Source organism: Chelonia mydas, chromosome 1 (assembly GCF_015237465.2).
Source record: "Chelonia mydas isolate rCheMyd1 chromosome 1, rCheMyd1.pri.v2, whole genome shotgun sequence".
NCBI lineage: Eukaryota > Metazoa > Chordata > Testudines > Cheloniidae > Chelonia > Chelonia mydas.
The window spans coordinates 298,328,563-298,353,188 of record NC_057849.1 but is presented as its reverse complement, the minus strand read 5'-3'; the positions used below and the strand labels follow the sequence as shown (position 1 = coordinate 298,353,188).

The 24,626-nt window shown below is 41.6% G+C and overlaps 1 protein-coding gene across 1 annotated transcript; it reads right to left on the bottom strand.

Moving 5' to 3' along the window:
• Nucleotides 1–6,236: 6,236 nt before the first annotated feature.
• On the bottom strand, nucleotides 6,237–16,184 carry LSMEM1 (leucine rich single-pass membrane protein 1). The gene is made up of 3 exons (XM_007070539.3): nucleotides 15,809–16,184; nucleotides 9,794–9,928; nucleotides 6,237–7,150 (listed from the first exon to the last, which is right to left on the bottom strand). Exons 1-3 carry the CDS (start codon nucleotides 15,933–15,935, stop codon nucleotides 6,930–6,932), a joined length of 483 nt encoding a protein of 160 aa, XP_007070601.2. The 5' UTR covers nucleotides 15,936–16,184; the 3' UTR covers nucleotides 6,237–6,929.
• Between the last annotated feature and the right edge of the window lie 8,442 nt (nucleotides 16,185–24,626).

Here is a 24,626-nt window from a genome sequence, read left to right as displayed (position 1 = left end):
TAGTTGGAGAGATCTTCAGGGTTGAGTGTTGGCTTCCTGAGGATTGGGCGAACTCATGCATTTTGCAAGGAGTTTCACAGATGGGCTTCTCTGAAGGAGGTATTGACTATTTCTATGAGTAGTGGGCATATTCTTCACTGGCTTTTAGCAGCCAGGAAGTGCAAGTGTCATAGGTTTTCTCATATGAAGTACTTTATGAAGAGCTGGTTTGATCTAAATATGCCCACACTGACAGAGATTAATCATGAGAAAGTAAGAATAAAAAAGGTGACCTTGACAGAAGGTTGGGTGTGGGAGGAGGAATGGAAAATTACAATAGGTCATAGAAGCAACAAGTGGGGAAATAGTGGAGGAGTCTACTCAACATCTTAGATGTCTGTACACGAATGCAAGGAGTTTGGTTGTGAGGGGCTGGGACAAGTGCAGTCAGGCCTAGTGGATAGTGCAGGAGTCAGTAGCCAGGAATAGGAATCCAGAGTCAGAAGCCAGAGCCAACGGTCAGAACCTCAGTCAGGAATCAGAGCCGAGGGTCAGAGCTGGGTTACCTGGAGTGAGGTAAGCCAGGAACAGGGCTGGAACATGGCAGGGGGCTAGGAACAAGCAGGCACACGAGCTATTGTAGCCATGGGCAAAGGCTTTGAGCAGCCAGCACCCTGCAGCCACTGCTGGAATTAAGAGATTTGCTGATCTTCTCAGCCAGTTGGTCTAATTAGGCAGCTCAGTTGCGTCCTAGCTGCACTCATTAAACTGCCTGCGGGTTAAGCTAACAGGTAACCATGCTCTCTGCAGGTTCTTACTTCTGATAATGGGAAATAAACAGAAAGAACTGAAAGTCTTAATACACACACAGCATTATGATGTAATTGACATCACAGAGAGTTGCGGGGATAAATCTCATGACTGGAATACTGGTACAGAGGTGTATAACTTGTTCAGGAAAGACAGACCGGAAAAAAAGGAAAGAGGTGTTGCATTACACATCAAGAATATATACACTTGTGCTGATATCCAGAAGGTGGTGAGAAGAAGACCAACTGAAAGTCTGAATGTGAAGGTAAAAGGGGAATAGAAGGGGGTCATCACAGTAGGGGTCTACAAAAGGCCACCAAATCAGGAGGAGGAGGTGGATGAGGCATTTCTAGAACAGAATATCCAAAACACAAGACTTGGTAGTAATGGGGGACTTTAACTGCCGAGACATCTGTTGGACAAGTAATATAGCAAAACTAGTCTGTTGATTATACTCATGTGATTAACTCAAAAAAATTAATTGCAATTAAAATAATAATCACAATTAATCACAATTTTAATTGCACTGTTAAACAGAATACCAATTGAAATTTAATAAATATTTATCGCGGTTTTTCTACATTTTCAAATATATTGATTTCAATTACAGCACAGAATACAAAGTATTACAAATATTTGCACTGTAAAAAAAACAAAAGAAATAGTATTTTTCAATTCACCTCATACAAGTACTGTAGTGCAATCTCTTTTTCGTGAAAGTGCAACTTACAAATGTAGATTTTTTTTGTTATATAACTGCATTCGAAAACAAAACAATGTAAAACTTTAGAGCTTACAAGTCCACTCAGTCCTACTTCTTGTGCAGTCAATAGCTAAGAGAAACAAGTTTGTGTACATTTATCGGTGATAATGCTGCCTGCTTCTTATTTACATCACCTGAAAGTGAGAACAGATGTTCGCATGCCACTTTTGTACCTGGCATTGCAAGGTCTTTACATGCCAGATATGCTAAACATTTGTATGCCCCTTCATGCTTTGGCCACCAGTTCGTGCTGATGATGCTCATTAAAAAAATAATGTGTTAATTATCTTTGTGACTGAACTCCTTGGGGGAGAATTGTATGTCTCCTGCTCTGTATTTTGCCTGCATTCTGCCATATATTTCATGTTATAGCAGTCTCGGATGATGACCCAGCACATGTTGTTCATTTTAAGAACATTTTCACTGCAGATTTGACAAAATGCAAAGAAGTTACCAATGTGAGATTTCTAAAGATACTCGACCCAAGGTTTAAGAATCTGAAGTGCATTCCAAAATCTGAGAGGGCCGAGGTGTGCAGCATGCTTTCAGAAGTCTTAAAAGAGCAACACTCCGATGCAGAAACTACAGAACCCGAACCACCAAAAAAGAAAACCAACCTTTTGCTAGTGACATCTCACTTAAATGATAAAAATGAGCATGTGTTGGTCTGCACTGCTTTGGGTCATGATCAAGCAGAACCCATCATAAGCATGGACACATGTCCTGTGGAGTGATGGTTTAACCATGAAGAGACATATGAATCTTTAGCGCATCTGGCATGTAAATATCTTGCAATGCCGGCTACAACAGTGCCATGCAAACTTCTGTTCTCACTTTCAGGTGACGTTGTAAAAAAGAAGCAGGCACCATTATCTCCTGCAAATGTAAACAAACTTGCTTGTCTGAGTGAATGGCTGAACGAGAAGTAGGACTGAGTGGACTTGTAGGCGCTAAAGTTTTACATTGTTTTATTTTTGAATGCAGTTATTTTTTGTACATAACTCTACATTTGTATTAAGTGAATTGAAAAATACTATTTCTTTTATTTTTACAGTATACATATTTATAATAGAAATAAATATAAAGTGAGCACTGTACACTTTGTATACTGTGTTGTAATTGAAATCAAAATATTTGAAAATGTGGAAAACATCCAAAAATATTTATATAAATGGTATTCTATTGTTCTTTAACAGCATGATTAATCATGATTCATTTTTTTAATTGCTTGACAACCCAAGGCAAAACACAAAATTGTTCTCCATGTCCACTGTAGGTAGGACAAGGAGTAATTGTCTCAGTACGCAGAAGAGGAGATTCAGGTTAGATATTAGGAAAAACTTTGTAATTATAAGGGTAGTGAAGAACTGAAATTGGCTTCCAAGGGAGGTTGTAGAATCCTTATCCTGGGAGGTTTTAAGAACAAGTTAGACAATGTCAGGGATGGTCTGGGTATACTTGGTCCTGTCTCAGCTCAGGGGGCTGGACTAGATGGCCTCTCGAAATCTCTTCCAGCCTCATTTTCTATGATAGGGTGATTTAGGGCTCAATCCTACATGGTGTTGAGCCAGATAAGCTACTGTTAAAGTCAATGGAAGTTAAGGTTGCTCAGCATTTTGCAAGATAAAGAAAACAGCAACATATTTAATCTACCTCAGACTGTAGTGGTTGTATTTTGGACTGCCATTTAGTTACCAGATGAGCAGTAACTGAGACCTACATCACAGAGAAGATGAAGTGTTTATTTCCCTGGGGACTGGTGTTGGTACAACATATGTGATTTATGTTCTCTCGTGCCAGAAAAATCTATAGGTTAGAAGTGTCAGTTTCATGTGACACCACAAGCTGTCCTAATGACTGCAGCGCTTGTGACTAGGGGTTTGACAAATCCACATGTATGGGAATGCCAAATACTAGCATTTTCCCCCACTGGTTTGCATGATGGATGTTTGTCAGCAAGAGACAGAACCAGAAAGCAGTCATGGTAACAAGAAGATGAGTGGGAGAGATTGCATGAGAACTTCATGTTCCATTAAAAAGCAACTGACAGCTGCAGGGAGGATTTGAAACAACTTTTGTGAATGTCATATTTTCAGAGTGTTGGGAAAGTTTCTCCTAAATCCTTTATCACTAAAGACATTTACAGAAACATACGATTTTTGTTTCTAGGGTTCATCTCATCACACAGTTTATTTCTCACTTGCTGTTATAATTGTCTGTTGGCGTCATTATAGATCTTCACAGCAACTAACTGTGGTGTCCAAAAGAGACAATTATGACTCCAGCTGGGGAGTTAGCAGCAGAAGCTGATGAACTCTTTAAAAAAATCTTGTGTTCATGTGAATGTATTAAACTAAGTAACGAAAGAAAAGAAAAAACTGAAATAGGAGATAAAGAAAAGTGTATAGCACATAGGCGTAGTGTATACTGTTCCCTTCCTAGGGGCTGGACCACATAGCAGATAGGGACCAGCTACCACTACTAGCAGAAGAAATTACTCCTGTAGCTCAAGTAGTATAGGCCTAGGTGTTTCTAGTGTTAACGGTATGGGCTTCGGTCCCCTCTGATGACTCCAGGTGAAGGTTATTATGTAAACACACACTGATTATATAGAAGTAGAACGGTGTCAAAGGTATTTTAGTTTTCCATGATGCAATAGCAGGTCTTTGTGACCAGCATACTCTTTTTATTTTGCACTTCAACTATATGATGCATCTTTTAAAAAAAGTTAAAGTCTGTTTAGAGTATGTGAAAGGTGCCATATTGAAAACCCTGAGGGCTGAAATCTCCTATTTATCCACAGAGCAGGTATGGCAAAGGTAGCAACAGTGCAAGTTCTCTCCTTCCATCCTTCTTGCTATTATCATTTCAATGGGCATCAACCCTAAACTGGCGAGACCACATTTGGGATAAGAGGGCACTTCAGGCTCCAGGTTCATCCTGTAAAGTGCTGCACACTTCCTGGGATCGCCTCATAAAATCAGTCACTAGTACTTGGTCTTTCTGCTGCAATTGGTAACAAATACCACTAAGAATGGCCAATTAATGCCCTTTGTGCAGTGGACATTAGTCTGCTAGGAACCAGACTAAGACCCACCAGCTCATTGATACAAGAGGCTTTTAACTGCTCTATACCATGTAAGAAAATCAGCAGCACCAAGAATAGCACTCAACCATGTAGCTGAAAGCATGCAAAAAGGGGCAGAAAACATCGTAAAATTCACCTCCCCCAATTATCATAACAAAAGTGGTGACAGGATCATAATGCTTAAACATGCATAAATGTGTAGTTAGTGAAAGATTCAAGGCTTTTGATAAGTAATAAATAGTAATAGTTTAGAGTAGGTATCGCTAGAAATCTAAAATGGCGACAGCAATTTTACATTAGAAAAATCAAAATGGAGGACTCAGACCGAATTGATCAATAGCAGACAGGAGACTAGGGTGAAATAAAGTTCAGCAGGGTGAGGCTGAGTTCACTCCAAAATACCTGAAGGGAGGGATCAGGAGCAGGATCTCAACTAGGTTCAGCTGGTTCATGACAGGTAAAGCTTATTGGCTAAGCAGGGATGGCCCCACTGGGAGGATCTATGCTAATAGCTGGAATTGAGAAAGCAGCCAATCAGAGAAGGCCAAAAATCGTATATAAGGCCGAGAGCTTGCTGGCTTGGGTGTGGGTTGGACAGAAGAAGCACAGAAGAACAGCAGCGAGCAGAGAACACAGCAGCACCAGCACCAGCGAGAGAGACACAGAGCAGAAGGACCACAGATGGTACGGAGGGATTCTAGAAGGAGAGTAAGTGTAATTCCTTCTTAATTATAAAGAATGCATGGGTATGTTGTAAATAAAGCCGGATGCCTGCGTCTGAATGGATTTTACTCCACCCATTCTACAATTGCATGATCACCACTCATAGAATGTTATTATTTAGTAATGTTCTTTAAGGTGTAATGTTGCTTTATACCTATGTATAAGGGATCTGTGTGTTACATTGTAATAGGTTTAATATTATATCACAGCATTGTATTAAGGCTTGATACATATGTATAAGGGGTCAATGTGTACCATATCATGCAACATTGTATGTGCTATATGGTTTGTGTAGCCTACTGCGTTACCTTAGTATATGATCGCATAACACAATTGTATTGCATTTAGAAATGTGTCATGTATCGCAGTGTATTCTTTCTTGATTATGTGTATTGTAACTGATTATTTCCTTTAAATAATAAATAATAAATTAATTATAAATAAATAAATAATAAACTTTAAATTCCTTTTAATTCCTTTAAATAATAAACCTATTTTGTTTTTAAAGAATTACTGCTTGAGTGCCAATCTTTTGAGCAGAAGACTGTATCTGTATCCTCTCACAGGTTAACAGAACTAGTCTGTTCTGGGGAGTCCTCTGAGAGTCAAACTCCCTGGTAAAACCTCGGCAATTCCTTTAGGGCAGGCCACCTCCTGTTACCCATTGAAGTGGGCCAAATTAACAATTGGTTTACAGTTATAGGCAGGCAATTATTGGGGGGCCTTTGGTCCAAATTTTGGGATACATCATTTCACACTTGAAGCCATAAACAATTGACAATTGACAGCCACTTTCAGTCATTACCAGCCTGGTCTGGATTTGTCATGTTACAGACTCTATTTTTTTTTTAAAGGTTTTGATATTTTAAACTAAGCAGCATGTTGATATTTTTAGTGAAGCTGTAGTAAAACATCAGGCCGTGTGGCAGAATCAGGTATATTTTAGAAGTTGTCATCCTCTCAATACAAACAATATACAAGCAAATGTAGAACTTACTCCGGATAAAAAGACCCACTGAACAGGATCTGAGTTGAACCACTTCTCACTGAAAACTGAATTGTTCTCTAATAGAAAAACAGCCATTTGCTTTTGTGGGTAGTAAAACCTAGAGGCCCTGACCCTGCGACCACGTGGAGACCCATTGACAGTTCACTCCATTCATTGTAAATTCCAGGAGCCAAGCCTACTAGCCCAATCCTGCAAAACTTTACACATATAAACCAGGATCAGGAACTATTTTCTGTGTTAAATTTAGAAGCTATTAGAAATTTGGGCCCAGATCCTGCAAGATACTTTGCTCACATAGAGTTATTTGCAGGAACGGGGCCGTAGTGAAGCATTGCAGAGTCAAATGCCAGAGCTAAACATTTGTAACATCCATATATTCAAGCTAGGTGGATGTAAATCTGTGCAGTGTTAATGGCTCCATTCTCTTCAGGTTGCTTTTCAAGTGTTGTTATGGCACCTGCTAAATCTGAATAATTAAATAACCCACCTGGTTACGTAGGAGCAGAGTTGAAAGCAAATGAATAAACTGAGAGAATAGTTTTCATTGCACAGGGGATCTACTGCACTGTTGCTTCCAGCTTTGAACCGGGAAATAAATAGTTACGAAGGTAAGGAGTGGGTGGTTTTTGATCTGTGAAGAGATTTTCTTCCTTCTCCATAATTCCTGATTGGTTTAGATGCTTTAATATCATATTGTTTATATTCTTAAGATCTTCTGTGTTCTTCCTTTCAAATGCTAGTCTGTTTGATATTTCATCCATCTTGTTGCCAGTGTGAACTTTAAAAGGAAAGGACATTATGTTAAACTGGTAACATTTAAACCAAGTGGATCATTGTCATTTGGTGCATCCCTATGGGAAATTGAATGGGAATTTATTCAGAGACATAACAACATGATAGCAAGTTCAGAAACCTAGTTGGAAAAGGTTGTGTGTGGAGAAGTTATGGGCTGACTGAATTCTTTTACAACCGATTTTTGTTTTTATTCTGATGTAGTATAATGCAATAAAATATACTGCTTAAGAGTCAGCATATACAGTCTTCAGGTAGGCAACCCTCTCATTACTATCCATAGAAGATTTACTTATTTAAGGGTTGTAAGATTTATCCCTATGTCTGGACAGAAAACATTCACACGTCCCTTCGGGCACAATCCCTAAATAAATCACAGAAACTTAGGACTAGAACCAGAACCCTTCATTTCCCAGAACATAGGCCTCTGAGTTAAAAGAACCCCTACAACTATTAGTATTAGTAGCCTCTCATCCTCTCTGTGGAACACAAGAGGATGATATCACTCATTTATTTTTCTATATATATCAGTCCAGTACATTATGTACTTGGGCCTTCTCTAGTTAGACAAAACTTTCCCCAAGGTTCTGAGTATGATAGGAGCTTAAATCCAACAGCAGGGTGCCAATCCTTGATGACTCTGTCTGCGGATTACAGACATAACATTAGATAAACCTCATGGCTGGGAGAAAAACCTTGGAACTTCAGCTTCCAAAACACAGGCCTCTACCCCTTTGGGTCCATGAAGAACTTCTGTAATATAATAATAATATAATAGTGGGTCCCTTACCCTCTCTGCCACCTAGTCATTACCCAGCAACATTATGCTTTGAGTTATGCATAATATAAAGCCAATACTTGCAACAGGGACACATCCTGTTTAAGCAAATTTGGGGCCATCGTAAAGCAATTTAATTGGACTTCTCAGGTACAACATTCAAGATTCCCTGTTGCAGCCTTTACTTCCCTGACAGTCCTCTGCTTTGCCAGCAGGCTCTGTCATGAGTCCAGAACTGCTGTTAGTGGAGGCAGTGTAGGGAACAGTGGATGAAAGTTTCCTGCTAAAAGAAAAGCATGAGGAACCTGTGATGTGCCTCAGCTAGAGCCATGACATGGGGGGAAACATCCTGCTGCCAAAGGGCCTCAAGTTCTTATCACCACAGCATCCTCAGTTAGCAGTATGCACCTCATCCGATCTAACACCTTAGCCTGAGCAGTGAAAACCAAACTGTTGGGTCCCTGTGATTCAGGGGTAGCCAGGGCTGTTGGCTTGGCAGCATTAAAGGCCCTACAAATGGATAGTTATTCCCACAGAGGTGATGCTATTAGCCAATTCTGATATCGCATCTGATTCTTCAGGCTCCTTTTGTTTGGGGAATTCTTTGTTCCAGATTATTTCCACTCAGCTGTTAGCACGGGAACCTGAAGCCCTCTCTGAATAACACAGACTGAATGTCAACTTAGCTAAATTCACCCCCTCCCATGTTACTCCATCAGCCTTAATGGAATTACACCAGGAAGAAAATTCTTCTGGAGAAGAAAAGAAAAAGGATGTTTTCAAAACATTCCCCAACAATACAATCTACTAGAAAAGGAAGCACTCTGCTTTACAGTCAACATTTCCAGGAACCACAGCCTAGCACTGCTGAGCTGTATTTCAACTACTGTTCTTATCACATCAAGGTTAAATGCAGGTTGTTTAAAATCCTCCTTTAAGGTATGGGTCACACTGATAACCTGTTGCTGGGCTTGGCTGATGAAGTAGCATGGAAAGATAAACTAGCTTTTTAAAAGTTGCCCTGCCAGCCTTGCTTAATTCAGATAAATTGGCACACAGCAGCAGCCCCTCCACAAGACATTTTTAGCTTAATTCATTTCTATACCTTGTACAGAGGGAATGGGTTCAAGGTTGACACTGTTGCAGTGCTAGGAGGAGAGCCTAGTTCTGGGGCCAAGTAAGCAAGTCTGAATAATTCTCTGGCCTCCCTGTCAAACCTAAGACACATTCCAGTGAACATCTGTCATTTCCCATCTCAGGAGGTATCTAACTCTCCCATCTTGGGACACCACTTATCCAGGTTTTAGTTTGTAAGAAACATCACTAGCCTTCCCAGTGCAGGGCTGCATTGCACAGCCATTCAAAAATGCAACATATTTAAAGGATCCAATACAATAGTGTAGCTCCTGCTTACACAGTGTGGCTTTCTAGCCCGCTCGAGTAGTTAGATCGGAGAGGTTTGTAAGTCTGAAGCCTCAGAAGTGGCTTCTAGTCCCCTGAGCTTAGGGACTAGAACAATGGTTCTCAACCGGAAACCCACAGGCCACTTGCCGCCAATCAGCACAAAGCTGTGGCCCATGTGACATCCTCAGAGCCATACAGGTAGTATTGGATGCAGCACACATAAAACATTATGGGCTGCATATACGTCCCACAATTGTAAATAGGTTGAGAACTACTGGACTAGAAGCTCATGCTTTTAGATCCAGAGGTTCCACAGATTCAATGCCTAATGCCAGTTACCAATCCAAGTGTTACAATAGCTTGTTACAATGTAGCCCAATATATTCCAACACTTCCTTCAGTTTACAGGCCACATTATTTACAAGAATCGTAGCATGCTTTACTTACTTGTTAAGAATATTACAAATGAAACAAGTGCCAAACTGACAATCAAAATAATGATCAGTGTGACGAAGAAAAAATGTTGGCAACTTATGCTGCTCCATGTCATCAAACCGCCAGTGTTCTCTTCCTCCTGGGCTGCTATGGAATGAAAATAATATTCTGATATGAAATTGATTGGAGGTTATTAGGAAAACAAATAACAAAATGCCTCTGGTTCTAAGCAGAGAGAAGCCAGAATACAGTAGCTCCTCACTTAAAGTCGTCCCAGTTAACGCTGTTTCGTTGTTACGTTGCTGATCAATTAGGGAACATGCTCGTCTAAAGTTGTGCAATGCTCCCTTATAACTTCGTTTGGCAGCCACCTGCTTTGTCCACTGCTTGCAGGAAGAACAGCCCATTGCAGCTAGCTGGTGGGGGCTTGAAACCAGGGTGGGCCCGCAACCCCCCTATCAGCTCCACGCTCCCCTAAGTTCCTTGTGCAGCAGCCGCCCAGCTGGCTATCAATTGCCAGCAGTTCAGCTGTACTTCCCCCCTCTGCCATGTCCTGCTCCTGCCCTCTGCCTTGGAGCTGCTCCCTGAGCCTCCTGCTTGCTGAGGGGGTGGGTGGAGAAGACGGGGGCTAATGTCAGGGTGTCCCCCGCCCCCTTGCTCCTGGACCCCGCATACCCCATCTCCATAGAGCAGGGGGACACACGACAGGACTCAGGATGGAGGGAGCTTCCTGGCAGCAGCTGTGGTCTCAGCTTGCTGATTAACTTAACAAGTCAGTGTACTTAAGAGTGGGTCAGCGTACTTAAAGGGGAAATGCGCGTCTTTCTCTCTCACACACACAAGGTGTGTGTCTCTCTCTGCCATGCTGTCTCCCCTCCCTCTATTTGTGCTGCCTGGTAGAGTGTGAGGCTACATTAACAACAAGTTAACTCTTGAGGGCTCAGCTAATTGCTAGTTCATCATTTAGCACTAAGGCATTCCCTGGGAAATATCCCACTGTCTGACTTCACCACCTCAACCAAGCTTCACAATCATCATTGCTGTGTACAGTATTAAATTGTTTGTTTAAAACTTATACTCTGTGTGTGTGTGTGTAGAGAGAGAGAGAGTGTCTTTTGTCTGGAAAAAAAAAATTTCCCTGGAACCTAACCTAGCCATTTACATTAATTCTTATGGGGAAATTGGATTCGCTTAACATCGTTTCGATTAAAGTTGCATTTTTCAGGAACATAACTACAACGTTAAGTGAAGAGTTACTGTACACCCAAACTTTGAGAATGCTCAGAGCCAAGTCCACCCTTTCTGACTTGGATCCATCTCTGTTTCTGAGTAGGGTACAGGCACCATGTTATTAATAACTTTAGCCGTTTCCTGTTAAATTGCAGTCCTATTCCAGAAAGGAGATGTGTAAAAATGGCAGTGCTTACTTAACAGATCTGCTCCCTTTATGTATTCAGAGTTATACTGGCTCATCTTAAGCAGCAAAATATTTTTTGACACTTTCACTCCTGATAACCACAGGAGCCATACAGCTAAGAAAGAGTGAGCAACATTCCTTTCCAAATTGTGAATCATCAGCTGACTGGCTGGCTTACACCTGTGCAACTCTGCTGACAGCAATGGGCCTGCACAGGCTGAAAGCCTAATTTGGCCTGCAGAACCCTTATTTCTTGCAATGTAACAAGAGAATGAGAAGGGAAGAATCCAGTTTTACTCTCCCAAGTTCAGGCTGAATGGGCAGGGGAAGTTAGACTATATTAGAGCTTGTTGGGACATTTTCTTTAAATATACTGTTTCACTGAAATGGAAACCTTTTTCCAGAGATGTATGGAGTTTGGTGAAGTTTTTGCTTGCCGGGTTTACTAGGTCCAGGATGGACTCTCTTGGCACTTCCAGGAAAACGGAGAGAACGGGAGACGCAAATAGAAAACTGACATTTTGGGGATCTGCAAATGGCCTTTTTTTCCAACACAATTCCATTTTGTGAAAACACTCAGAATGCTTTGGTTTGTTCCTATGCAGAATGAAAACAATTGTTGAGACCTCAAAAGTTGTCATGAAATGGAATTGTCCTTCTCCAGCCAGATCTAGTATATATAAACTGAGCACATTTGGCATCGGGGTGAGAAGTAAGCCCACTTGCCACTCCTCCTGCAGATGCAAGAAGAGGGACTAAAGGACACCCTGTTAGCCACTCCTTCCCTGAAATTTGTGGGGCAAGCCAGCTTGCTGCTCTTTAGAAACTTTGGTGGGTGAAAGGACAGGTCCCTCATGAAAAACATAACAGTTAAGTGTGGGGTGGATGTGGGCCTAGGGATAGGAAGGATAGTGGGAACCAAGGTCTGAATCCTCCTCAGAGTTCCTGAACACAACTGAGAGTTTTGTGTGAACCTTAGTTTCCCATTTGGGCAGCATTTGCCCTAGGAAACCTTTTGGGGAAGTTCTGTGGCCTGTGTTATACAGGAGGTCAGACTAGATCTGTGGTAGGCACGGCCCACGGCCCATCAGGGTAATCCACTGGCAGGCCGCGAGACAGTTTGTTTACATTGACTGTCCACAGGCACAGCCACCTACAGCTCCCAGTGGCCCATGCAGCTTCCCGCAGCTCCCATTGGCCGGGAACGGTGAACCATGGCCACTGAGAGCTGCAGGTGGCCATGCCTGTGGATGGTCAATGTAAACAAACTGTCTTGTAGCCCGCCAGCAGGTTACCCTGATGGGCCGCATGCGCCCTGCGGGCCACAGGTTTCCCACCACTGGACTAGTTGATCACAATGGTTCTTTCTGGCCTTGGAATCTATGACTCACAGTCTAAAATCCCTGTCTGGAAAGAGGACAGATGTGCATCTCTGCTCATAGACAGCTGAAGGCTAGAGGCTTGAGACTGGAGCAGGCAGTCCTTGAGCAGACCACCGAGGGGAGATTAAAGGTGGGTTTACACTGAAGCTTTGACAGAAATCACAGCTGCATATGATAATCTCCTATGAAAAATGTATTTCCAAATTTCCATCAGTGTTGTGCTGAATCTGGTAAGACTCTTGAAGGGCATTGCAATTAAGCTGATGGTGATAAAGAAGAAAAAGGATTGCGTATGCCATAACAGCACATTGATGATGAGTAAACCCACGGTTTGGGAGTTCACTGAACTAGTCAGAGATCCCTGGGAGTATTTTTGCTGTCCTTTATTGCATTTAATGTGTGCCTGCCTGTGGATAAAGTAAAGCCTGCAGCCTTTTAATATTTGGTTTTTTATTATTATTATTATCATGGCCTCAGCCTTCATAACAAATACAATTTGTACTAAATGCCACCACCACAGATATTGCTTCCTAGCCAGAATAATAAGGCTGGGGGAGCTGCTTTCAGTCTCTCAAACATTGCCAGCTATCAATAGAATTCTCATAAATGCCACTTGTCTGCTCTGCCTAATGAACGCTTCTTACTAGCCAACTGGCCAAACGTGCCAGCTTACGCTATTGCAAGTAACCAGTGAACAAGGATTCCTGCCAAGCTGCAAACAATGAGAACATTTTATGTTGTGAAGCAAAAAGTAATTGGTGTGGAGCACCTACCAAAATTAGAAGCCCTTTCTTTTTAAAACTACTTTAAAATTATGGCTAATGTGTTGCCTTAGGTTTGGTTATGTCAGGTCACATTAAGCTACTGAACTAAAGGAATGCCGTGCATACTGCCGCACAAGCACTGTTGAAACATCCTTTTGTTTAAATCCAGATCTGGCATTTTCTGTAGAAAATGGTAGCACTGTCCCATTTATTTTTCATGATTAACAGAGGGTGAAAAATGCTCACACAGTCCAAAGGGGTGGAAGCAGTAGATATGGTCTAGTTTGACTTGAGTCAGGCTTTTGATACGGTCTCACAGGACCTTCTCATAGACAAATTAAGCCTAGATGAAGCTACTATAAGGTGGGCGCACAAGATGTGGACAAATTGCGGAAAGTCCAAAGGAGAGCAATAAAAAGGATTAAAGGTCTAGAAAACATGACCTTGGAGGAAAGATTGAAAAAACTGGAGAAGAGAAGACTGAGAGCATGACAACACTCATCAAGTATGAAAAAGGTTGTTATAAAAGGAAGGGTGATAAATTGTTCTCCTTAACCACTGAGGACAGAGCAAGAAGCAATGGGCTTCAACTGCAGCAAGGGAAATTTAGGTTGACGTTAGGAAAAAATTCCTGATTGTAAGGGTAGTAGAACAAATTACCTAAGGAGGTTGTGGAATCTCCATCACTGGAAGTTTTTACGAACAGGTTAGACAAACACCTGTCAGGGATGATCTGGATAATACTGAGTTCTGCTTCAGACAGGAGACTGGTCTAGATGACCTATGCAAATGGCATATACAAATAGTGCAGTCTCTTGGAAGATATTCTACTGGTGTGAGGGCAATCGGATACTTACATAAAACTCCAAGCATTAAAGAAACATCTAAAAAATATCATAGAGAAAGAGCCAAATTGGTGTACAAACTATACATAGCACTGCTTTCATTTTCTGCTGAAATGCAGCCACCTGTAGGTAACTGTTTAACAGCACCAAAATTACTGTATAATAATTTAGTCCAGAAATGAAGAATAACATCCATTAAAAATTACAGGCAGAATTTTGGTAGGCAAAAGAGAAATGATCTGACACTAGAACTGATTCATTCTGTGCCATTTCTTGTTCTTGTTAAAATGAGGATAGCCTACATTAGACAATACTATGGCAGCTTTCTATCATTTTCAATAGGGGATCCTGGTGTCTGGCAGCTGTACCACCGTAGTAATTAACAGCAGAAAAATGTTCAGCCTCTTGGCTAAGATGTTGATGTCTTTCTAACTCCTCTTGCCTCAAAGCTCAAGTGTCACCTATGATATTTCTCCCAGCATTATCTATAAGATATAAAATCAGTCAAGGTGGTGGCTGAGTGACTATCTGCATTTTTGTCCTATTTGAAGCCTAGTTAATTATGACTCTTAATGTACAGCTACTCTTCAGCCAAATTTCAAAAGTACACATTGTGCTGCTAAGCTAAGGAGAACACTACAGAATACTGTACCTACTTAAATAGCATAATGTGGAATGCTGCCAAGAAACTGCTGCTTGTAAAGTGCTTTCAGATCACAAAAGAGTCAAACACATCTCGACTATTGCTGGCTAAAAATATTCTTGTCGCCATGTGTGAGTCAAAGATAAAAGTGCACAAAAGCAGTAAAATCAGGAGGATAGTACAATTCTGAATCTGTTTGAAATAAGTTCCCTGAATTAAGATCTAAAGAAGGTTCATCGAATACCTCAGGAAAGTGGCTGGGATCATCAGGTGATAGTCATTCCTTAAAAGCAAAAACAGGATCACAATAATTTTAGTTGCTGCTTATTATTTTCTTTAAGCTTTTATGTGTATTTTAGTAATTGTGAAAATTGCCAGGCAGAAGAGAGAGGTCATCATTTTTATTCCCAGAATAGATACATATTGGGAATGATGGCACAGGCTTCCTACAACGTCCCACCCATGTGCCTCAGACATGACGTGAAGGGCCTAACTAGAAGTGGAAGGGTACCTCAGTTTTAACAGAGCATCCTTAGCCATGCTGTGGACGCTGCCAACAAGAATCTGGCACTGGCAACTGTCACAGACAGGTTACCAGAGTAGTTAGACCACTGGTCCTATGTGTTCTGTGCACATGATTCCAGTTGTGCTGGTCATTTTTGTCATAGCTATCTCTAATCAGAATTCAATTTCCTTTAAATGCCTGAGTTGAAGTGCACTTATTAAGTCAGATCCTTAGCTGTTGTAAATTGACATAGTGCTGTTGACATCAGTGGAAATACACCATTTGGATTTACACCAGCTGGGAATCTGGCCCATTTTGTTAAAACATGTAGTGCATGTGCTTATATGGTAAATAAATCCCAGAATGATAAGCGTTAGTTTAAATTGTCAAATACATCTGTACATTAGTTTCTTTTTTTTTTTACCTAGTGTATACTGAGAATAGTTGCCAAGCATTATCTGGCATACATACTCAGCAGGTGTTGCGATCCATCAGAACATAGATGCAGTTTGTTTAGGTTGTTTAAGGAATCAACCACATAAAGTTTTCCTTCTTCATTGGTATCAAGTAAGTCAATTTCCAGAGAAGAACTCTCCATTGTACCTAAAAGAAAACATGAATATTGGAAATAACGACTACTATTAAGGGGCCTGATCCTGTGAGGTGCTGAGCTCCCTTAACTCTCACTGAAGTCAGTGGGAGTTGAGGATGATTAACTCTTTGTAGGAGATATTCAGAACCTTTCAGGATAGGACCAATATGAGCTGTGAGTAACTCACCAGTTAACATTTCTAGTTTATTGTTCGAGATCTCTAAGTGTTAAAGTTCATTGCCACATCAGAATTTTGTAGTATACTGTTCCACTTTTCTAGCTCCTGCATTGATTTAGGTGTAAACTAGTACTTATTTGTATAACATCCAAAGCTTGGAAGGTACTTTACAGACCAATAAAACAGGGTGAAATCCTTGCCCCATTGAAGTCAATGGCAAAAATCCCTAGTCTCTCCCCTAATTATCTCACAATCTAAGTACCAGAGATGTGAGATGATAAGTAAAAAGTGGGTAGGAGAGTGAAGGAGAAAGGTTCCCCATGTTTATTTTTTTCCCCTACTGTTCCTCAGACGTTCTTGTCAACTGCTGGAAATGGCCCACCTTGATTATCACTACAAAAGGTTTTTTTTTCTCTCCTGCTGGTAATAGCTCACCTTACCTGATCACTCTTGTTACAGTGTGTATGGTTACACCCATTGTTTCATGTTCTCTGTGTATATAAAATCTCCTCACTGTATTTTCCACTGCATGCATCTGACGAAGTGAGCTGTAGCTCAAGAAAGCTTGTGCTCAGATAAATTTGTTAGTCTCTAAGGTGCCGCAAGTTCTCCTTTTCTTTTTGCGGATACAGACGAACACGGCTGCTACTCTGAAAAATGACAAGCTCGTTCATTTGCTTATAAATACTGATACATCACTGTGGCTTGTTTTTATCTTGATTAAACAAATGATTGGGGTCAGGGTGGTCAGGAAAAAGTTATAGCTTGCCATAATTGCTCTTCTTTCTTTATTTTAGATTTGGTTGACACCAGGACCTACTTTGAAAAGGGTCTGGGCTGGTAGCATAGGCCTGTGCCACTCCAAAGAAGGCAAGACAATTCTTGAAGAAAACACAGACTATTTCCATGCCTTAAGGTAATTGTTCTGATATTCTCTGATATATGGCTTAACTTTGGATATGTTTACACTGCATTTAAAAACCCATGGCTGGCCCATGCCAGTTGACTCAGGCTAAGGGGCTCTTTAATTGCAGTGTAGACATTTGGTCTCAGGCTGGAGCCTGGGCTCTAGGGCCCAGTGAGGTGGGAGGGTCTGAGAGCTTGTGCTGCAATTAGGCAGCCCCTTTATCTGAACACCATATGCCTGAGTCAGCTGGCACAGGCCAGCCATGGGTTTCTAATTACAGTGCAGACTTACCCTATAACATCTCCTCTTTGCCAAGGGCTTAGCTCTCAATGCGCACAAGTCCCTTGGAAGTGTTAGAAATTTACATTCACAAATTAACAAAATGACATTTAGAAATCACATCCTATGTTTTTAGAGTGGATTACTTCTTATCAATTTTCAAACACCCAAAGGTGTGAGGCTCCAGCTCTATCTCTGCTAATAAGAAATTTGAAACTGCAGCTACCAGGGCCCAAAAGAGGCTGCTAGACCAGGGATCAGCAACCTTTGGCACATGGCCCTTCAGGGAAATCCGCTTGCAGGCCGGGACAGTTTGTTTACCTGCAGCATCTGCAGGTTCAGCTGATTTCAGCTCCCACTGGATGCAGTTCGCTGTTCGAGGCCAATGGGGGCTGTGGGAAGCGGTGGCCAGCTCATCCCTGGCCCACACCGCTTCCCGCAGCCCCCACTGGCCTGGAACAGTGAATCGTGGCCAGTGGGAGCTGCAATCAGCTGAACCTGCAGACGCTGCAGGTAAACAAACTGTTCTGGCCCGCCAGCGGATTTCCCGGACATGCTGAATGCCAAAGGTTGCCGATCCCTGTGCTAGACTAACTACGGACCCCTTCTGATGTCATTGCAGAGGATAAAAACTCTTATTCCCCCTCACCTTTAAGAAAGAATTAGAAGAGATTTGGCTCCCCGATGGCTTCTCTGCTGAGTCTGGGATAGAAAGCCCCATTACTTGGAAAATGTGAATCACGTGTGTGTTTTAACAAATATACATTCAGCGTTATGGAGAAAGATGTCTATAGAGGGAGTAGAGCTGGCCAGAGTCACTCAGGCATACAATCTTTTATCAGGCCTTTACCATACCAAAGCCCGTAAAAGTCTCCTCAACATTACCATTTATGCTGGTAACCTTTCAGGACTGGTACCCACACTACTCTGGGTAACATTCAACAGTACATTTGCTCTAGGCACATGAGACCTTTTCCAGCTCCCTCCTTCTTGACTCAGTTACCAAACCCAACTGGCAAGTTTTTGACTCACCCTTTCCATAGTATGACATCATGAAGAGCAATTTCCCTGTGTACCAACATTTTAATAAGTGCTGTGGGGAAAACTGGGACTGTTTCCTGTCAGGCACGCGTAGGAGCAGATACTTATAGCATCATGCCAACCCATGCTGCTCTAGGTCGCTCCCAAAGTTGGGGACACAGCCAAATAACTACTCATTGACTTTCAGTGAGACTTAGGCTCCTAACCAGCTCAGGTGCTTTTGAAAAGGGGACTAGCACTCGTAAGGGAAAATAAGCCTGATGGCTCTGTAAATACATGAACAGAAAGAGTAAAGTCTTTATTCAATTGAGGGGAAATGACATGAAAATGAGTACAGCTCCTTTTTCTTTTGTCATTCTGAGCAGTTACTGAAAAAATACTAAAATAAGGTGAAAAAGCTAGAACTGCAACCAATCAGCTCAATCCAGTAGCTTTTATATATGCAGCAGTAATTTCAGGACAGATGACTTCTATGCACTAGAATGTATAAGGTAACAAGTTCTAGTAGCTATATCATTACTATCTTTGGTATCTCCATATGACCACATCCATGCCCAGCTGTACTTCTTATGGGACAGTTATGCAGCGTTCTACAGATTCACCACCTCTCACACACAAGGGCCTCCCGCTATTTTTAGCTTCAGAAGGGCAGTTGTTTTCCCTGAACGTTTTCCATTTTGGTTAGACTTCCTTGCAACAACTTTAAGAAAGACTCTCCTGCAGACTTGAGCTCTAATAAATGTAAGTAACTGATCTGATAGTTTTAGATATGTGTTACATTCACAAGTTGTAGATTTTTGTAATTAAGTATTTAGAACCAATTTCCCCACTGTACACTCACTTTCTGTACATATAAACAGCATGCTATGAATGCTCTGTTTTATGATTTATTTCCACATCAGCACCTTGAAACAAACAAGATGCGAACACAGATATCAGCGTCACTGGCTTCCTAACTATTAATTAGTTTCACAACAGGGCTAAACTAACTCTCATAGCTTTTAAATTAGTCATTGTAATTTGTATTTTAATATTGCTTAAAGGCCACCAACTCATAAGCATTAAAATATCATAACTTAATACTTTTAAATGTAAGTTATTTTTGGTAATGTAAAATAAGTACCTAAAGATTCTTAACAAAGAATAAAATCAAGACTAAATGGATTAGCAAAACAATAGAATGTAAATTACTTACAATTTAACCATAGTCAGCTAAAAATTCAGGATGGAAGAAGTCATCAAGTATCAAGTATGAGAAGAAAACTTGCTTTGTAGTTTCCCCCCTCACTTTTAGACCCTGTAAACTCCCACAGGACCCATAAACACAGCTATGAAACTGACTATCCCTTTCAATCTATATTTAGCGTTCATTTTGGCCAAGAAGTCTGGTTTCTATTTAAAACACACACACACACAGAGTTCACTTATTAGACCAGAGTCACTATGAAATTTTAATATTTACTGCTATTATGGTGAGTTTTTAATATGCTTTTGACATGTATCATTTTACTAATATTTTGCCTTGAGTGACTTTTTAAAATAGGCTTGATAAACTAATCTAACCAATATTCTAGTTAATGAAATATTTAGACATCTCAAGATACACAAACTACATCCGTTTATCTTCATAACAAAGTGTGACTTTTTTAAAGTACTCCATACAAAGGACTCTAACAGATTTTTCTGATGTATTGGTTAAGAATGTGTAAAATACTTGCAATGCAAATTTCCATTTTCCCAGTGAACATTACAGAAGGTTGGATGTATTTAACAATTGCCACAAGTGGTGCGGTTGATGCCAACACAAAACCAAATAGGCTCAGATAGCTGATCTATGGAGCAGTCCCATATTTCTACAATACCATTTTGCTGTTAGTCTGCATTTTAACAGTGTGAAATTTAGGTCATGACAAGTGCCTAAATCATGTAATCGTTTCTGTAATGAGGCATGACAAATACTAAAAGTCAGAAGACACATAGTTACACTATCCTCTAACAAACAAGGCACTCAGAACTAAAAGCAATAAAGAAGTGTGTAATCATAGAATCATAAGACTGGAAGGGACCTCGAGAGGTCATCTATTCCAGTCCCCTTCACTCAAGGCAGGAATAAGCATTGCCTAGACCAGAGGTTCTCAAACTGTGGTCCGCGAACTAAGCTCCATGCAGGTGGTCCGCAGATAGTTCCCTCTAAGGTGCGTACCTGGGCAGCCACACTGGAGAGAATGAAGGGCCACCCACAGGGGTGAAAGTAACTCCAGACACTTACCGGCCCCTGGAAGGGGCGGGGCCTCAGGCAGAAGGGGCAGGGCTAGGGGGTCAGCGTCCCCCAGCCAGCTCTTCCAGGCCACCATGGCAGCTTTAAGGACGGTGCTTTGACGCGGCAGCGCTTTAACGTCGCTGTCCCTTTCCCCCCACCGGTCAGTGGCCCTGCTGGTATGGACCCTACCCATGGGGGAGGCAAAAGGGGCAGGGACATTAAGCGCTGCTGCACCAGTGCTTTAATGTGGGCTGCATACAGGCCGGTGCGGGTTCTTTCTGGTACACTGTACCGCTCGCTTTCACCCCTGGCTACCCACCTGATTAGTGGAGCCACGCAGGTGCCTGGACCCTGGAGAAGATGCACATGTAAGGTGAGAGGGTGGCCTTGGGGGGATAGGTGGGAGGGGGCAGTGGGGTGAGAAGAGGGGGTGGCAGGGATTTGGGACATGCAGGGCTGCAGTGGCCAGAGAAAGAGGAGACTTTCCCCAGCTCCAGGGCTGGGGCTGCCAGGGAGAGACAGGCCTCCTTCCCAGCCTCAGCTCTGTGGCTGCTGTGGTGGGGAAAGAGACCCCTCTCTTCTCCAGCCCCAGCTCAGGGGCTGCCATGGCAGGGGAGAGAGGGCACATCAATCACATTAGAAAGGTAAGACTACTGATATTAAGATATGAGTTGTGTGCTTTTATTTGTAGAACAAACAATGTTAAGGTTTTTTTTATATAACACTTTTATCCAAAGCGCTTTACAATAGTTAGGTAACAGTACAAATAATATTTGGAAAGATCATTAAGTGGTACGCCAAGACCCTTAGCAATTTTCAAGTGGGTTATGGGAAAAAAAGCTTGAGAACCACTGATCTAGACCAGTGGTTCTCAACCTGTTTATCATTGTGGGCCGCATATACAGCGCACAATGTTATGTTGGCAGCAGGTTGAGAACCACAGCATCACTTCCCCAAAAGCACGCACATTCCCCTATGCCCAGTGCCCCCACCCACAGCGGGGCCAGGGGCAGAGCTCCTGGCACGGGTCAGCAGACAGGACCCGAGAAGGGGGGCCAGGAGCAGAGCTTCACTTAAAACCTGAGGGTGCGACAGCAAACCCCTAGTTTCCAGCACCCCTCACCCAAACCTATCCACAGACCTGCTCTCCCACCCCCTGCAGCACCCACCAGCTCCCTGTTGGCAGGAATGCTGGTGCAGGCTACAAGACACTGTCTCCCCCTCAGCCAGCCCTGCCCCCTGCCAGCCCAGAGCAGTATATTTTAATATTTTTAGCACACCGCTGTGTGCAAATTGGGCTGCATGCAGCCTGAGAGTCACAGGCTGAGAACCACTGATTTTGTCCATCCCTGACCAGTGTTTGTCTAACCCGCTCTGAAAAATCTCCTGTGATGCAGATAGTTTAACTACCTTGATAGTTAGGAAGGTTTTTTTTTCCTCCTAATGTCCAACCTAAACCACCCTTACTGCAACGTAAGCCCATTGCTTCTTGTTCTATAGTCAGAGGTTAACAAGAATATACCTCCCTCCCCCTTGTAACAACCTGTTATGTACTTGAAAACCATTATACCACTCAAGTCTTTTCTTCTCCATACTAAACAAACCCAATTTTTTCAATCTTCCATCATAGGTCATGTTTTCTAGACCTTTAATCATTTTTGTCGCTCTTCTGTGAACTTTTTCCAATTTGTGCCCAGAATTGGACACCACACTCCAGTTCAGGCCTAATCAGTGCAGAATAGGTGCTTACCAACACCCCTGCTAATACACCCAAGAACGTTTGCCTTATTTTTTGTTGCAAGTGTTACACTGTTGACTGATATTTAGCTTGTGACCCACTATGACCTCCAGATCTCTTTCTAGGCAGTTTCCCATGTTGCATGTGTGCAACTGATAGTTCCTTCCTAAGTAGAGTACTTTGCATTTGTCCTTATTGAATTTCATCCCATTACTCCAGATAATGTTGAATTTTAATCCTGTCCTCCAAAGCACTTGCAACCCCTCCCAGTTTGATATTGTCAACACGTGTTCCCTCTATGCCCGTATCTAAATCATTGATGAGAATATTGAACAGAACTGGTCCCTGAGGGACCCTATTCAATATGCTCTTCCAGCGTGACACTGAACCACTGATAACTACTCTGGGATGTTTTCCGATCAGTTATGCACCTACCTCATAGTAGATCCATCTAGTTGTAGATCCAACTAGTTCCCCTAGTTTGTGACATCATTCAAGACCAGTATTAAGAGCCTTACTAAAGTCAAGATATACCACATCTACTGCTCCTCCCCCCGCAGCCTTGTTACCCTGTCAAAAAAAGCCACTAAGTTGGTTTGACACAATTTGTTCTTAACAAGCGTATATTGTTACTTATAATGAATAACTACAGTGTAGAACTGCACTGTTAAAGGCTATTGAAACAAATTGCTCAGTAAGACTAAAGAGCCAAAGAATAGTATCTGCAGTTGGCAGGAAGTAGAATAAAAGTCAAAGACCACCAACTTGCCTGCTTTGGGGCACAGGTAGATCTGCAGGCGGTATCAAATTTATCACAAAAAGATTTGATAAATAAGATGGATCTAGTCTGATGCTGTCAGACAGGACACAACACTAGGCAGACATTTTTCTAACACACTATTTACTGTGATTAGTGACAAGGACTTGAGCCCTTAAAAACTGATTGAGGACCCACCACTGAATCCATCAGTCACAGACTATTAAGAAAAATCATGAAGCAACAACCAGTTAGGTCTGCACACTAAAGAGATTTATTCTCTAAAATAGCTATCATGACCACTCAATTAGAAATAAGAAAAGGAGTACTTGTGGCACCTTAGAGATTAACAAATTTATTTGAGCATAAGCTTTCGTGAGCTACAGCTCACTTCATCGGATCATACTGTATGGATCCAATGAAGTGAGCTGTAGCTCACGAAAGCTTATGCTCAAATAAATTTGTTAGTCTCTAAGGTGCCACAAGTACTCCTTTTCTTTTTGCGAATACAGACTAACACGGCTGCTACTCTGAAACCTGTCAATTAGAAATGTAATACAAACCTATGCTAATCATGTGAAGAATGCAGATAAAATCATCATTCACATGTTTCACCCTAACTTCCCCTACAGTTGGGCTCATATCTTCAGTTATACTTAAGAGAGCCTGCTAAATCCAAGTTTTTCCTTCTTCACTTATGGCTGTTTGGCAGGTTCCAATTTTCACCAGCCAATTTGAGTTTACCCTCTGTGCTCTTAAAGGATCCTTGATTTCAAACCCTCCTCACATAGATGCAACTTCTATAAAGTGTTTTCAGGTACAGCTTATATTAATTCTCTGAACCATTTTTTACTCATGTATTTAGACTAGGGGTTTTTGATAGTATAAAGTAAAAAATCACTCCTATGACATCATAACAGCTTGAGTTTTTAATGTAAGCCTGCCCTAAGTGTTAATGAGTTGTTGGAAAGGCAAGCTGTGTCAGAATTTAGAGTTAAATTTGCTTTTATCTAGTTGAATGATGGTTTGAACACCAGTCATTACTCTATAGCAGGTGAATGTAATAAAGGCAGTTGATGGGAGTTCTCTTTGCTATTCCTCATCTTTCTTCCATTTCTTTAGGTAAGGTGAACTTCACCTGGTAACCATATGAATGTTTCCACAGTATTGTCGTGACTAGGATTCTGTAAAGCATCTATCCTGCTACTGCAAGCACCATATTTTACAGAAAAAAAGATATATAATCATACAGCTGAGGTTACGGATATTGCCCTGGATCCTCCAAGTTGACAAGTTAAACAAATTTAAGGCATAAGATTGAGTGGACAGAGTCATGACTGAGCTTTCAGACTAAGTTTGAGCACTCATCCTGAAGCCAGGTCATGCCAATGCTAGTTTTGTGTGAAGCACACTTTTTCAATATATTTTATAGCTACTATATCCTTTCTAGCGATAAAATGAAAAACACACTAAGTGTGCAGTTATCTGATCTCGTTTACTTTTAGACAAGGTGTATAACAACCACATTTTAAAAGAC